The sequence below is a fragment of the Salvelinus fontinalis genome, chromosome 2, assembly GCF_029448725.1.
Source record: "Salvelinus fontinalis isolate EN_2023a chromosome 2, ASM2944872v1, whole genome shotgun sequence".
Taxonomy (NCBI): domain Eukaryota; kingdom Metazoa; phylum Chordata; class Actinopteri; order Salmoniformes; family Salmonidae; genus Salvelinus; species Salvelinus fontinalis.
This window is the reverse complement of record NC_074666.1, coordinates 95,150,976-95,167,577: the sequence shown is the minus strand read 5'-3', so window position 1 is coordinate 95,167,577 and position 16,602 is coordinate 95,150,976. Positions and strand designations below refer to the sequence as shown.

Below are 16,602 nucleotides of genomic sequence, written 5' to 3'. Positions count from 1 at the left end.
CAGAGGCAGTAGGGATGACCAGGGATGTTCTCTGTTTAGTGAGTCCTCCAGATCAGAGGCAGTAGGGATGACCAGGGATGTTCTCTGTTTAGTGAGTCCACCAGATCAGAGGCAGTAGGGATGACCAGGGATGTTCTCTGTTTAGTGAGTCCTCCAGATCAGAGGCAGTAGAGATGACCAGGGATGTTCTCTGTTTAGTGAGTCCTCCAGATCAGAGGCAGTAGGGATGACCAGGGATGTTCTCTGTTTAGTGAGTCCTCCAGATCAGAGACAGTAGGGATGACCAGGGATGTTCTCTGTTTAGTGAGTCCTCCAGATCAGAGGCAGTAGGGATGACCAGGGATGTTCTCTGTTTAGTGAGTCCTCCAGATCAGAGGCAGTAGGGACGACCAGGGATGTTCTCTGTTTAGTGAGTCCTCCAGATCAGAGGCAGTAGGGATGACCAGGGATGTTCTCTGTTTAGTGAGTCCTCCAGATCAGAGGCAGTAGGGATGACCAGGGATGTTCTCTGTTTAGTGAGTCCTCCAGATCAGAGGCAGTAGGGACGACCAGGGATGTTCTCTGTTTAGTGAGTCCTCCAGATCAGAGGCAGTAGGGATGACCAGGGATGTTCTCTGTTTAGTGAGTCCTCCAGATCAGAGGCAGTAGGGACGACCAGGGATGTTCTCTGTTTAGTGAGTCCTCCAGATCAGAGACAGTAGGGATGACCAGGGATGTTCTCTGTTTAGTGAGTCCTCCAGATCAGAGGCAGTAGGGATGACCAGGGATGTTCTCTGTTTAGTGAGTCCTCCAGATCAGAGGCAGTAGGGACGACCAGGGATGTTCTCTGTTTAGTGAGTCCTCCAGATCAGAGGCAGTAGAGATGACCAGGGATGTTCTCTGTTTAGTGAGTCCTCCAGATCAGAGGCAGTAGGGACGACCAGGGATGTTCTCTTGATAAGTGTGTAAATTGGACCATTTTCCTGTCCTGCTAAGCATTCAAAATATAACTAGTACCTTTGGGTGTCGGGGAAAATATATGGAGTAAAAAGTACATTAGTTTCTTTAGGAATGTAGTGAAGTAAAAGTTTTCAATAATATAAATAGTAAAGTACAGATAGCCACAGAAAATGACCTAAGTAGTACTTTAAAGTATTTCAACATGTCTCTAACCCCCCCCCCCCCCCCCCAGAGGACCAGTACTTCAACATGTCTCTAAACCCCCCCGAGGGCCAGTACTTCAACATGTCTCTAACCCCCCCCCCCCCCCCCCCCCCCCCCCAGAGGGCCAGTACTTCAACATGTCTCTAACCCCCCCAGAGGGCCAGTACTTCAACATGTCTCTAACCCCCCCAGAGGGCCAGTACTTCAACATGTCTCTAACCCCCCCAGAGGGCCAGTACTTCAACATGTCTCTAACCCCCCCCCCCAGAGGGCCAGTACTTCAACATGTCTCTAACCCCCCCAGAGGGCCAGTACTTCAACATGTCTCTAAACCCCCCAGAGGGCCAGTACTTCAACATGTCTCTAACCCCCCCAGAGGGCCAGTACTTCAACATGTCTCTAACCCCCCCCCCCCCCCCCCCCAGAGGGCCAGTACTTCAACATGTCTCTAACCCCCCCAGAGGGCCAGTACTTCAACATGTCTCTAACCCCCCCCCCCCAGAGGGCCAGTACTTCAACATGTCTCTAACCCCCCCAGAGGGCCAGTACTTCAACATGTCTCTAACCCCCCCAGAGGGCCAGTACTTCAACATGTCTCTAACCCCCCCAGAGGACCAGTACTTCAACATGTCTCTAACCCCCCCAGAGGGCCAGTACTTCAACATGTCTCTAACCCCCCCAGAGGGCCAGTACTTCAACATGTCTCTAACCCCCCCAGAGGGCCAGTACTTCAACATGTCTCTAACCCCCCCAGAGGGCCAGTACTTCAACATGTCTCTAACCCCCCCCCCAGAGGGCCAGTACTTCAACATGTCTCTAACCCCCCCAGAGGGCCAGTACTTCAACATGTCTCTAACCCCCCCAGAGGGCCAGTACTTCAACATGTCTCTAACCCCCCCAGAGGGCCAGTACTTCAACATGTCTCTAATCCCCCCCCCCAGAGGACCAGTACTTCAACATGTCTCTAATCCCCCCCCCAGAGGACCAGTACTTCAACATGTCTCTAACCCCCCCAGAGGGCCAGTACTTCAACATGTCTCTAACCCCCCCAGAGGACCAGTACTTCAACATGTCTCTAACCCCCCCAGAGGGCCAGTACTTCAACATGTCTCTAACCCCCCCAGAGGGCCAGTACTTCAACATGTCTCTAACCCCCCCAGAGGACCAGTACTTCAACATGTCTCTAACCCCCCCAGAGGGCCAGTACTTCAACATGTCTCTAACCCCCCCAGAGGGCCAGTACTTCAACATGTCTCTAACCCCCCCAGAGGGCCAGTACTTCAACATGTCTCTAACCCCCCCCCCCCCCCCCCCCAGAGGACCAGTACTTCAACATGTCTCTAACCCCCCCAGAGGACCAGTACTTCAACATGTCTCTAATCCCCCCCCCCCCCCAGAGGGCCAGTACTTCAACATGTCTCTAACCCCCCCAGAGGACCAGTACTTCAACATGTCTCTAACCCCCCCAGAGGACCAGTACTTCAACATGTCTCTAACCCCCCCAGAGGGCCAGTACTACAACATGTCTCTAACCCCCCCCCAGAGGGCCAGTACTTTAACATGTCTCTAACCCCCCCAGAGGACCAGTACTTCAACATGTCTCTAACCCCCCCAGAGGACCAGTACTTCAACATGTCTCTAACCCCCCCCCCAGAGGGCCAGTACTTCAACATGTCTCTAACCCCCCCCCCCCCAGAGGGCCAGTACTTCAACATGTCTCTAACCCCCCCCCCCAGAGGACCAGTACTTCAACATGTCTCTAACCCCCCCCCCCAGAGGGCCAGTACTTCAACATGTCTCTAACCCCCCCAGAGGACCAGTACTTCAACATGTCTCTAACCCCCCCAGAGGGCCAGTACTTCAACATGTCTCTAACCCCCCCCCCCCCAGAGGACCAGTACTTCAACATGTCTCTAACCCCCCCAGAGGACCAGTACTTCAACATGTCTCTAACCCCCCCAGAGGGCCAGTACTTCAACATGTCTCTAACCCCCCCAGAGGGCCAGTACTTTAACATGTCTCTAACCCCCCCAGAGGACCAGTACTTCAACATGTCTCTAACCCCCCCAGAGGGCCAGTACTTCAACATGTCTCTAACCCCCCCAGAGGGCAAGTACTTCAACATGTCTCTAACCCCCCCAGAGGGCCAGTACTTCAACATGTCTCTAACCCCCCCCCCCCCAGAGGACCAGTACTTCAACATGTCTCTAACCCCCCCCCCCCCAGAGGACCAGTACTTCAACATGTCTCTAACCCCCCCAGAGGACCAGTACTTCAACATGTCTCTAACCCCCCCAGAGGGCCAGCACTTTAACATGTCTCTAACCCCCCCAGAGGACCAGTACTTCAACATGTCTCTAACCCCCCCAGAGGGCCAGTACTTCAACATGTCTCTAACCCCCCCAGAGGGCCAGTACTTCAACATGTCTCTAACCCCCCCAGAGGGCCAGTACTTCAACATGTCTCTAACCCCCCCAGAGGACCAGTACTTCAACATGTCTCTAACCCCCCCAGAGGGCCAGTACTTCAACATGTCTCTAACCCCCCCAGAGGGCCAGTACTTCAACATGTCTCTAACCCCCCCAGAGGACCAGTACTTCAACATGTCTCTAACCCCCCCCCCAGAGGGCCAGTACTTCAACATGTCTCTAACCCCCCCCCCAGAGGGCCAGTACTTCAACATGTCTCTAACCCCCCCCCCCCAGAGGACCAGTACTTCAACATGTCTCTAACCCCCCCCCCCCCCCAGAGGACCAGTACTTCAACATGTCTCTAACCCCCCCCCCAGAGGGCCAGTACTTCAACATGTCTCTAACCCCCCCCCCAGAGGGCCAGTACTTCAACATGTCTCTAACCCCCCCCCCCCCCAGAGGGCCAGTACTTCAACATGTCTCTAACCCCCCCCCCCCAGAGGGCCAGTATTTCAACATGTCTCTAACCCCCCCCCCCAGAGGGCCAGTACTTCATCATGTCTCTAACCCCCCCCCCCCCAGAGGGCCAGTACTTCAACATGTCTCTAACCCCCCCAGAGGGCCAGTACTTCAACATGTCTCTAACCCCCCCAGAGGGCCAGTACTTCAACATGTCTCTAACCCCTCCAGAGGGCCAGTACTTCAACATGTCTCTAACCCCCCCAGAGGACCAGTACTTCAACATGTCTCTAACCCCCCCAGAGGGCCAGTACTTCAACATGTCTCTAACCCCCCCCCCCCCAGAGGGCCAGTACTTCAACATGTCTCTAACCCCCCCAGAGGGCCAGTACTTCAACATGTCTCTAACCCCCCCCCCCCCCAGAGGGCCAGTACTTCAACATGTCTCTAACCCCCCCCCCCAGAGGGACAGTACTTCATCATGTCTCTAACCCCCCCCCCCCCAGAGGGCCAGTACTTCAGCATGTCTCTAACCCCCCCAGAGGGCCAGTACTTCAACATGTCTCTAACCCCCCCAGAGGGCCAGTACTTCAACATGTCTCTAACCCCTCCAGAGGGCCAGTACTTCAACATGTCTCTAACCCCCCCAGAGGGCCAGTACTTCAACATGTCTCTAACCCCCCCAGAGGGCCAGTACTTCAACATGTCTCTAACCCCTCCAGAGGGCCAGTACTTCAACATGTCTCTAACCCCCCCAGAGGGCCAGTACTTCAACATGTCTCTAACCCCCCCAGAGGGCCAGTACTTCAACATGTCTCTAACCCCCCCAGAGGGCCAGTACTTCAACATGTCTCTAACCCCCCGCCCCCAGAGGGCCAGTACTTCAACATGTCTCTAACCCCCCCCCCCCCCCCCAGAGGGCCAGTACTTCAACATGTCTCTAACCCCCCCCCCCCCCCCCCCCAGAGGGCCAGTACTTCAACATGTCTCTAACCCCCCCCCCCCAGAGGGCCAGTACTTCAACATGTCTCTAACCCCCCCCCCCCCCCCCCCCCAGAGGGCCAGTACTTCAACATGTCTCTAACCCCCCCAGAGGGCTAGTACTTCAACATGTCTCTAACCCCCCCAGAGGGCCAGTACTTCAACATGTCTCTAACCCCCCCAGAGGACCAGTACTTCAACATGTCTCTAACCCCTCCAGAGGGCCAGTACTTCATCATGTCTCTAACCCCCCCAGAGGACCAGTACTTCAACATGTCTCTAACCCCCCCCCCCCAGAGGGCCAGTACTTCAACATGTCTCTAACCCCCCCCCCAGAGGACCAGTACTTCAACATGTCTCTAACCCCCCCCCCCCAGAGGGCCAGTACTTCAACATGTCTCTAACCCCCCCCCCAGAGGACCAGTACTTCAACATGTCTCTAACCCCCCCAGAGGGCCAGTACTTCAACATGTCTCTAACCCCCCCAGAGGGCCAGTACTTCAACATGTCTCTAACCCCCCCAGAGGGCCAGTACTTCAACATGTCTCTAACCCCCCCCCCCCCCCCCCCCCCCCCAGAGGGCCAGTACTTCAACATGTCTCTTACCCCCCCCCAGAGGGCCAGTACTTTAACATGTCTCTAACCCCCCCAGAGGACCAGTACTTCAACATGTCTCTAACCCCCCCAGAGGACCAGTACTTCAACATGTCTCTAACCCCCCCCCAGAGGGCCAGTACTTCAACATGTCTCTAACCCCCCCCCCCCCCCCCCCCAGAGGACCAGTACTTCAACATGTCTCTAACCCCCCCAGAGGGCCAGTACTTCAACATGTCTCTAACCCCCCCAGAGGGCCAGTACTTCAACATGTCTCTAACCCCCCCAGAGGGCCAGTACTTCAACATGTCTCTAACCCCCCCAGAGGGCCAGTACTTCAACATGTCTCTAACCCCCCCAGAGGACCAGTACTTCAACATGTCTCTAAACCCCCCCAGAGGGCCAGTACTTCAACATGTCTCTAACCCCCCCAGAGGGCCAGTACTTCAACATGTCTCTAACCCCCCCAGAGGACCAGTACTTCAACATGTCTCTAACCCCCCCCCCCCAGAGGACCAGTACTTCAACATGTCTCTAACCCCCCCAGAGGACCAGTACTTTAACATGTCTCTAACCCCCCCAGAGGACCAGTACTTTAACATGTCTCTAACCCCCCCCAGAGGACCAGTACTTCAACATGTCTCTAACCCCCCCAGAGGACCAGTACTTTAACATGTCTCTAACCCCCCCAGAGGACCAGTACTTCAACATGTCTCTAACCCCCCCAGAGGGCCAGTACTTCAACATGTCTCTAACCCCCCCAGAGGGCCAGTACTTCAACATGTCTCTAACCCCCCCCAGAGGACCAGTACTTCAACATGTCTCTAACCCCCCCAGAGGACCAGTACTTCAACATGTCTCTAACCCCCCCAGAGGACCAGTACTTCAACATGTCTCTAACCCCCCCAGAGGGCCAGTACTTCATCATGTCTCTAACCCCCCCAGAGGACCAGTACTTCAACATGTCTCTAACCCCCCCCCCCAGAGGGCCAGTACTTCAACATGTCTCTAACCCCCCCCCAGAGGACCAGTACTTCAACATGTCTCTAACCCCCCCCCCCCCCCCAGAGGGCCAGTACTTCAACATGTCTCTAACCCCCCCCCCCAGAGGACCAGTACTTCAACATGTCTCTAACCCCCCCAGAGGGCCAGTACTTCAACATGTCTCTAACCCCCCCAGAGGGCCAGTACTTCAACATGTCTCTAACCCCCCCAGAGGGCCAGTACTTCAACATGTCTCTAACCCCCCCCCCCCCCCCCCCAGAGGGCCAGTACTTCAACATGTCTCTAACCCCCCCCCAGAGGGCCAGTACTTTAACATGTCTCTAACCCCCCCAGAGGACCAGTACTTCAACATGTCTCTAACCCCCCCATAGGACCAGTACTTCAACATGTCTCTAACCCCCCCCAGAGGACCAGTACTTCAACATGTCTCTAACCCCCCCAGAGGGCCAGTACTTCAACATGTCTCTAACCCCCCCAGAGGACCAGTACTTCAACATGTCTCTAACCCCCCCCCCCCCCCCCCCCAGAGGGCCAGTACTTCAACATGTATCTAACCCCCCCAGAGGACCAGTACTTCAACATGTATCTAACCCCCCCAGAGGACCAGTACTTCAACATGTATCTAACCCCCCCCCCCCCCAGAGGACCAGTACTTTAACATGTCTCTAACCCCCCCAGAGGGCCAGTACTTTAACATGTCTCTAACCCCCCCAGAGGGCCAGTACTTTAACATGTCTCTAACCCCCCCCCCCCCCCCCCCCCAGAGGGCCAGTACTTTAAAATGTCTCTAACCCCCCCAGAGGGCCAGTACTTCAACATGTCTCTAACCCCCCCAGAGGGCCAGTACTTTAACATGTCTCTAACCCCCCCAGAGGGCCAGTACTTTAACATGTCTCTAATCCCCCCAGAGGGCCAGTACTTTAACATGTCTCTAACCCCCCCAGAGGGCCAGTACTTTAACATGTCTCTAACCCCCCCCCCCCCCCCCCCCCCAGAGGGCCAGTACTTTAACATGTCTCTAACCCCCCCCCCCCCCCCCAGAGGGCCAGTACTTCAACATGTCTCTAACCCCCCCAGAGGGCCAGTACTAAAACATGTCTCTAACCCCCCCAGAGGGCCAGTACTTCATCATGTCTCTAACCCCCCCAGAGGGCCAGTACTTCAACATGTCTCTAACCCCCCCAGAGGGCCAGTACTTCAACATGTCTCTAACCCCCCAGAGGGCCAGTACTTCAACATGTCTCTAACCCCCCAGAGGGCCAGTACTTCAACATGTCTCTAACCCCCCCCCCCCACCCCCCAGAGGGCCAGTACTTCAACATGTCTCTAACCCCCCCCAGGGGGCCAGTACTTCAACATGTCTCTAACCCCCCCAGAGGGCCAGTACTTCATCATGTCTCTAACCCCCCCAGAGGGCCAGTACTTCAACATGTCTCTAACCCCCCCAGAGGGCCAGTACTTCAACATGTCTCTAACCCCCCAGAGGGCCAGTACTTCAACATGTCTCTAACCCCCCAGAGGGCCAGTACTTCAACATGTCTCTAACCCCCCCCCCCCCCCACCCCCCAGAGGGCCAGTACTTCAACATGTCTCTAACCCCTCCCAGGGGGCCAGTACTTCAACATGTCTCTAACCCCCCCAGAGGGCCAGTACTTCAACATGTCTCTAACCCCCCCCCCCCACCCCCCAGAGGGCCAGTACCTCAACATGTCTCTAACCCCCCCAGAGGGCCAGTACTTCAACATGTCTCTAACCCCCCCCCCCACCCCCCAGAGGGCCAGTACCTCAACATGTCTCTAACCCCCCCAGAGGGCCAGTACTTCAACATGTCTCTAACCCCCCCAGAGGGCCAGTACCTCAACATGTCTCTAACCCCCCCAGAGGGCCAGTACTTCAGTGAGGACCAGATGAGAACCCGGGAGCCCCTACTGTATGAGCAATACATCGGCCAATACCTGACTGAGGAGGAGCTGCTACATCGCTCCCTGGAGGCCATGCAGGGAGGTGCAGTGGAGGAGCGGGGGCCGGGGGGAGCAGAGGGGGGACTGGCCGACCTCCTCCTCAGCTCCTACCAGGAGAGACTGATCCAGAGCCGGCTGCAGGAGGAGCAGGACAGGGAGGAGAACGCACTGGAGGAGGAGGAGGAGGGGGAGGGTAAGACACACAGCATCACCAGACGTGCCTTCAACAAGGGAAATAGTTTGCCAACATTCACTACAGTTGGCTAACAGTTTGAGGAGGTAGTCTGCAGCGAAGGTAAGTGATTCTCTACAGTTGACTAACAGTTTGAGAAGGTAGTCTGCAGCGAAGATAAGTGATTCTCTACAGTTGACTAACAGTTTGAGGAGGTAGTCTGCAGCGAAGGTAAGTGATTCTCTACAGTTGGCTAACAGTTTGAGAAGGTAGTCTGCAGCGAAGGTAAGTGATTCTCTACAGTTGGCTAACAGTTTGAGAAGGTAGTCTGCAGCGAAGGTAAGTGATTCACTACAGTTGACTAACAGTTTGAGAAGGTAGTCTGCAGCGAAGGTAAGTGATTCACTACAGTTGACTAACAGTTTGAGGAGGTAGTCTGCAGCGAAGGTAAGTGATTCACTACAGTTCGCTAACAGTTTGAGAAGGTAGTCTGCAGCGAAGGTAAGTGATTCACTACAGTTGACTAACAGTTTGAGAAGGTAGTCTGCAGCGAAGGTAAGTGATTCTCTACAGTTGACTAACAGTTTGAGAAGGTAGTCTGCAGCGAAGGTAAGTGATTCTCTACAGTTGACTAACAGTTTGAGGAGGTAGTCTGGAGCGAAGGTAAGTGATTCACTACAGTTGACTAACAGTTTGAGGAGGTAGTCTGCAGCGAAGGTAAGTGATTCTCTACAGTTGACTAACAGTTTGAGGAGGTAGTCTGGAGCGAAGGTAAGTGATTCACTACAGTTGACTAACAGTTTGAGGAGGTAGTCTGCAGCGAAGGTAAGTGATTCACTACAGTTGACTAACAGTTTGAGAAGGTAGTCTGCAGCGAAGGTAAGTGATTCACTACAGTTGACTAACAGTTTGAGGAGGTAGTCTGCAGCGAAGGTAAGTGATTCTCTACAGTTGACTAACAGTTTGAGGAGGTAGTCTGCAGCGAAGGTAAGTGATTCACTACAGTTCGCTAACAGTTTGAGAAGGTAGTCTGCAGCGAAGGTAAGTGATTCACTACAGTTGACTAACAGTTTGAGAAGGTAGTCTGCAGCGAAGGTAAGTGATTCTCTACAGTTGACTAACAGTTTGAGAAGGTAGTCTGCAGCGAAGGTAAGTGATTCTCTACAGTTGACTAACAGTTTGAGGAGGTAGTCTGGAGCGAAGGTAAGTGATTCACTACAGTTGACTAACAGTTTGAGGAGGTAGTCTGCAGCGAAGGTAAGTGATTCACTACAGTTGACTAACAGTTTGAGGAGGTAGTCTGCAGCGAAGGTGATTCACTACAGTTGGCTAAGAGTGTGTGTGTCTCTATGTGTCTCACGGTACTGTGTGTGTGTGTGTGTCTCACTGTACTGTGTGTGTGTCTCACGGTACTGTGGGTGTGTGTGTGTCTCACGGTACTGTGGGTGTGTGTGTGTCTCACGGTACTGTGTGTGTGTGTGTGTCACGGTACTGTGTGTGTGACTCACGGTACTGTGGGTGTGTGTGTGTCTCACGGTACTGTGTGTGTGTCTCACGGTACTGTGTGTGTGTCTCACGGTACTGTGGGTGTGTCTCACGGTACTGTGTGTGTGTCTCACGGTACTGTGTGTGTGTCTCACGGTACTGTGTGTGTGTCTCACGGTACTGTGGGTGTGTGTGTGTCTCACGGTACTGTGTGTGTGTCTCACGGTACTGTGGGTGTGTGTGTGTCTCACGGTACTGTGGGTGTGTCTCACGGTACTGTGTGTGTGTCTCACGGTACTGTGTGTGTGTCTCACGGTACTGTGTGTGTGTCTCACGGTACTGTGTGTGTGTCTCACGGTACTGTGTGTGTGTCTCACGGTACTGTGTGTGTGTCTCACGGTACTGTGTGTGTGTCTCACGGTACTGTGTGTGTGTCTCACGGTACTGTGGGTGTGTGTGTGTCTCACGGTACTGTGTGTGTGTCTCACGGTACTGTGGGTGTGTCTCACGGTACTGTGGGTGTGTCTCACGGTACTGTGGGTGTGTGTGTGTCTCACGGTACTGTGGGTGTGTCTCACGGTACTGTGGGTGTGTCTCACGGTACTGTGGGTGTGTGTGTCTCACGGTACTGTGGGTGTGTCTCACGGTACTGTGGGTGTGTCTCACGGTACTGTGGGTGTGTGTGTCTCACGGTACTGTGGGTGTGTCTCACGGTACTGTGTGTGTGTCTCACGGTACTGTGGGTGTGTGTGTGTCTCACGGTACTGTGGGTGTGTCTCACGGTACTGTGGGTGTGTCTCACGGTACTGTGGGTGTGTGTGTGTCTCACGGTACTGTGGGTGTGTCTCACGGTACTGTGGGTGTGTCTCACGGTACTGTGGGTGTGTGTGTGTCTCACGGTACTGTGGGTGTGTCTCACGGTACTGTGGGTGTGTCTCACGGTACTGTGTGTGTGTCTCACGGTACTGTGTGTGTGACTCACGGTACTGTGGGTGTGTGTGTGTCTCACGGTACTGTGGGTGTGTCTCACGGTACTGTGGGTGTGTCTCACGGTACTGTGGGTGTGTGTGTGTCTCACGGTACTGTGGGTGTGTCTCACGGTACTGTGGGTGTGTCTCACGGTACTGTGGGTGTGTCTCACGGTACTGTGGGTGTGTGTGTGTCTCACGGTACTGTGGGTGTGTCTCACGGTACTGTGGGTGTGTCTCACGGTACTGTGTGTGTGTCTCTGTGTGTCTCACGGTACTGTGTGTGTGTCTCTGTGTGACTCACGGTACTGTGTGTGTGTGTGTCTCCAGGTGGAGGGTTGGGGGCAGAAGGCTATGAGCCAACTCCCCAGGAGAAAGCTCTGCTCAGGGACGAGTTCATCACTCAGATGTACCAACGCTTCCTGGACGGACACGACAAGGACTTTAACTACAGGTTAGTAGCTGGCTGGCTGAACAACTGGGTAGACTAACCAAATTACTAACCGGTAACTGGTTGGCGAACCGGGTTGACTACCTAAATGACTAACAGGGTTGACTGACGAACCAACTACAGGTCAGTACACAGACTGATCTCACACTACTTTACTAGCTGTGTGTGTTACAGTGGACAGACTGATCTCACACTACTTTACTAGCTGTGTGTTGCAGTGAAGTGGACAGACTGATCTCACACTACTTTACTAGCTGTGTGTGTTACAGTGGACAGACTGATCTCACACTACTTTACTAGCTGTGTGTTGCAGTGAAGTGGACAGACTGATCTCACACTACTTTACTAGCTGTGTGTGTTACAGTGGACAGACTGATCTCACACTACTTTACTAGCTGTGTGTGTTGCAGTGGACAGACTGATCTCACACTACTTTACTAGCTGTGTGTGTTGCAGTGGACAGACTGATCTCACACTACTTTACTAGCTGTGTGTGTTGCAGTGGACAGACTGAACTCACACTACTTTACTAGCTGTGTGTGTTACAGTGGACAGACTGATCTCACACTACTTTACTAGCTGTGTGTGTTGCAGTGAAGTGGACAGACTGATCTCACACTACTTTACTAGCTGTGTGTGTTGCAGTGGACAGACTGAACTCACACTACTTTACTAGCTGTGTGTGTTACAGTGGACAGACTGATCTCACACTACTTTACTAGCTGTGTGTGTTACAGTGGACAGACTGATCTCACACTACTTTACTAGCTGTGTGTTGCAGTGAACAGACTGATCTCACACTACTTTACTAGCTGTGTGTGTTACAGTGGACAGACTGATCTCACACTACTTTACTAGCTGTGTGTGTTGCAGTGGACAGACTGAACTCACACTACTTTACTAGCTGTGTGTGTTGCAGTGGACAGACTGATCTCACACTACTTTCCTAGCTGTGTGTGTTGCAGTGGACAGACTGATCTCACACTACTTTACTAGCTGTGTGTGTTGCAGTGGACAGACTGAACTCACACTACTTTACTAGCTGTGTGTGTTACAGTGGACAGACTGAACTCACACTACTTTACTAGCTGTGTGTTGCAGTGGACAGACTGATCTCACACTACTTTACTAGCTGTGTGTTGCAGTGGACAGACTGAACTCACACTACTTTACTAGCTGTGTGTTGCAGTGGACAGACTGAACTCACACTACTTTACTAGCTGTGTGTTGCAGTGGACAGACTGAACTCACACTACTTTACTAGCTGTGTGTTGCAGTGGACAGACTGAACTCACACTACTTTACTAGCTGTGTGTTGCAGTGGACAGACTGATCTCACACTACTTTACTAGCTGTGTGTTGCAGTGGACAGACTGATCTCACACTACTTTACTAGCTGTGTGTGTTGCAGTGGACAGACTGATCTCACACTACTTTACTAGCTGTGTGTGTTACAGTGGACAGACTGATCTCACACTACTTTACTAGCTGTGTGTGTTGCAGTGGACAGACTGATCTCACACTACTTTACTAGCTGTGTGTGTTGCAGTGGACAGACTGAACTCACACTACTTTACTAGCTGTGTGTGTTGCAGGGAAGTGGACAGACTGAACTCACACTACTTTACTAGCTGTGTGTGTTGCAGTGGACAGACTGATCTCACACTAATTTACTAGCTGTGTGTGTTACAGTGGACAGACTGATCTCACACTACTTTACTAGCTGTGTGTGTTGCAGTGGACAGACTGATCTCACACTACTTTACTAGCTGTGTGTTTTACAGTGGACAGACTGATCTCACACTACTTTACTAGCTGTGTGTTGCAGTGGACATACTGATCTCACACTACTTTACTAGCTGTGTGTTGCAGTGGACAGACTGAACTCACACTACTTACTAGCTGTGTGTGTTGCAGTGGACAGACTGAACTCACACTACTTTACTAGCTGTGTGTGTTGCAGTGGACAGACTGATCTCACACTACTTTACTAGCTGTGTGTGTTACAGTGGACAGACTGATCTCACACTACTTTACTAGCTGTGTGTGTTACAGTGGACAGACTGATCTCACACTACTTTACTAGCTGTGTGTGTTGCAGTGGACAGACTGATCTCACACTACTTTACTAGCTGTGTGTGTTGCAGTGGACAGACTGATCTCACACTACTTTACTAGCTGTGTGTGTTGCAGTGGACAGACTGAACTCACACTACTTTACTAGCTGTGTGTGTTACAGTGGACAGACTGATCTCACACTACTTTACTAGCTGTGTGTGTTACAGTGGACAGACTGATCTCACACTACTTTACTAGCTGTGTGTGTTACAGTGGACAGACTGATCTCACACTACTTTACTAGCTGTGTGTTGCAGTGAAGTGGACAGACTGATCTCACACTACTTTACTAGCTGTGTGTGTTACAGTGGACAGACTGATCTCACACTACTTTACTAGCTGTGTGTGTTACAGTGGACAGACTGATCTCACACTACTTTACTAGCTGTGTGTGTTGCAGTGGACAGACTGAACTCACACTACTTTACTAGCTGTGTGTGTTGCAGTGGACAGACTGATCTCACACTACTTTACTAGCTGTGTGTGTTGCAGTGGACAGACTGAACTCACACTACTTTACTAGCTGTGTGTGTTGCAGTGGACAGACTGAACTCACACTACTTTACTAGCTGTGTGTGTTACAGTGGACAGACTGATCTCACACTACTTTACTAGCTGTGTGTGTTACAGTGGACAGACTGATCTCACACTACTTTACTAGCTGTGTGTGTTACAGTGGACAGACTGATCTCACACTACTTTACTAGCTGTGTGTGTTACAGTGGACAGACTGATCTCACACTACTTTACTAGCTGTGTGTGTTGCAGTGGACAGACTGATCTCACACTACTTTACTAGCTGTGTGTGTTGCAGTGGACAGACTGATCTCACACTACTTTACTAGCTGTGTGTGTTGCAGTGGACAGACTGATCTCACACTACTTTACTAGCTGTGTGTGTTACAGTGGACAGACTGATCTCACACTACTTTACTAGCTGTGTGTGTTGCAGTGGACAGACTGATCTCACACTACTTTACTAGCTGTGTGTGTTGCAGTGGACAGACTGAACTCACACTACTTTACTAGCTGTGTGTGTTACAGTGGACAGACTGATCTCACACTACTTTACTAGCTGTGTGTGTTGCAGTGAAGTGGACAGACTGATCTCACACTACTTTACTAGCTGTGTGTGTTGCAGTGGACAGACTGAACTCACACTACTTTACTAGCTGTGTGTGTTACAGTGGACAGACTGATCTCACACTACTTTACTAGCTGTGTGTGTTACAGTGGACAGACTGATCTCACACTACTTTACTAGCTGTGTGTTGCAGTGAACAGACTGATCTCACACTACTTTACTAGCTGTGTGTGTTACAGTGGACAGACTGATCTCACACTACTTTACTAGCTGTGTGTGTTGCAGTGGACAGACTGAACTCACACTACTTTACTAGCTGTGTGTGTTGCAGTGGACAGACTGATCTCACACTACTTTACTAGCTGTGTGTGTTGCAGTGGACAGACTGATCTCACACTACTTTACTAGCTGTGTGTGTTGCAGTGGACAGACTGAACTCACACTACTTTACTAGCTGTGTGTGTTGCAGTGGACAGACTGAACTCACACTACTTTACTAGCTGTGTGTTGCAGTGGACAGACTGATCTCACACTACTTTACTAGCTGTGTGTTGCAGTGGACAGACTGATCTCACACTACTTTACTAGCTGTGTGTGTTGCAGTGGACAGACTGATCTCACACTACTTTACTAGCTGTGTGTGTTACAGTGGACAGACTGATCTCACACTACTTTACTAGCTGTGTGTGTTGCAGTGGACAGACTGATCTCACACTACTTTACTAGCTGTGTGTGTTGCAGTGGACAGACTGAACTCACACTACTTTACTAGCTGTGTGTGTTGCAGGGAAGTGGACAGACTGAACTCACACTACTTTACTAGCTGTGTGTGTTACAGTGGACAGACTGAACTCACACTACTTTACTAGCTGTGTGTTACAGTGGACAGACTGATCTCACACTACTTTACTAGCTGTGTGTTGCAGTGAACAGACTGATCTCACACTACTTTACTAGCTGTGTGTGTTACAGTGGACAGACTAAACTCACACTACTTTACTAGCTGTGTGTGTTGCAGTGGACAGACTGATCTCACACTAATTTACTAGCTGTGTGTGTTACAGTGGACAGACTGATCTCACACTACTTTACTAGCTGTGTGTGTTGCAGTGGACAGACTGATCTCACACTACTTTACTAGCTGTGTGTGTTGCAGTGGACAGACTGATCTCACACTACTTTACTAGCTGTGTGTTTTACAGTGGACAGACTGATCTCACACTACTTTACTAGCTGTGTGTGTTACAGTGGACAGACTGATCTCACACTACTTTACTAGCTGTGTGTGTTGCAGTGGACATACTGATCTCACACTACTTTACTAGCTGTGTGTGTTAGTGGACAGACTGATCTCACACTACTTTACTAGCTGTGTGTGTTACAGTGGACAGACTGATCTCACACTACTTTACTAGCTGTGTGTGTTACAGTGGACAGACTGATCTCACACTACTTTACTAGCTGTGTGTGTTGCAGTGGACAGACTGATCTCACACTACTTTACTAGCTGTGTGTGTTACAGTGGACAGACTGATCTCACACTACTTTACTAGCTGTGTGTGTTACAGTGGACAGACTGATCTCACACTACTTTACTAGCTGTGTGTGTTGCAGTGGACAGACTGAACTCACACTACTTTACTAGCTGTGTGTGTTGCAGTGGACAGACTGAACTCACACTACTTTACTAGCTGTGTGTGTTACAGTGGACAGACTGATCTCACACTACTTTACTAGCTGTGTGTGTTACAGTGGACAGACTGAACTCAC

General features: G+C 51.5%; 1 protein-coding gene across 1 annotated transcript in view; it reads left to right on the top strand.

Moving 5' to 3' along the window:
• LOC129832332 (coiled-coil domain-containing protein 97-like) overlaps positions 1-16,602 on the top strand; it is a 32,271-nt gene that overhangs the window by 7,041 nt on the left and 8,628 nt on the right. The window contains exons 4-5 of the mRNA XM_055896326.1: positions 8,475-8,747; positions 11,510-11,633. Of these exons, the coding sequence (XP_055752301.1) occupies positions 8,475-8,747; positions 11,510-11,633 (397 nt within the window). The remainder of the gene's footprint in view (positions 1-8,474; positions 8,748-11,509; positions 11,634-16,602) is intronic.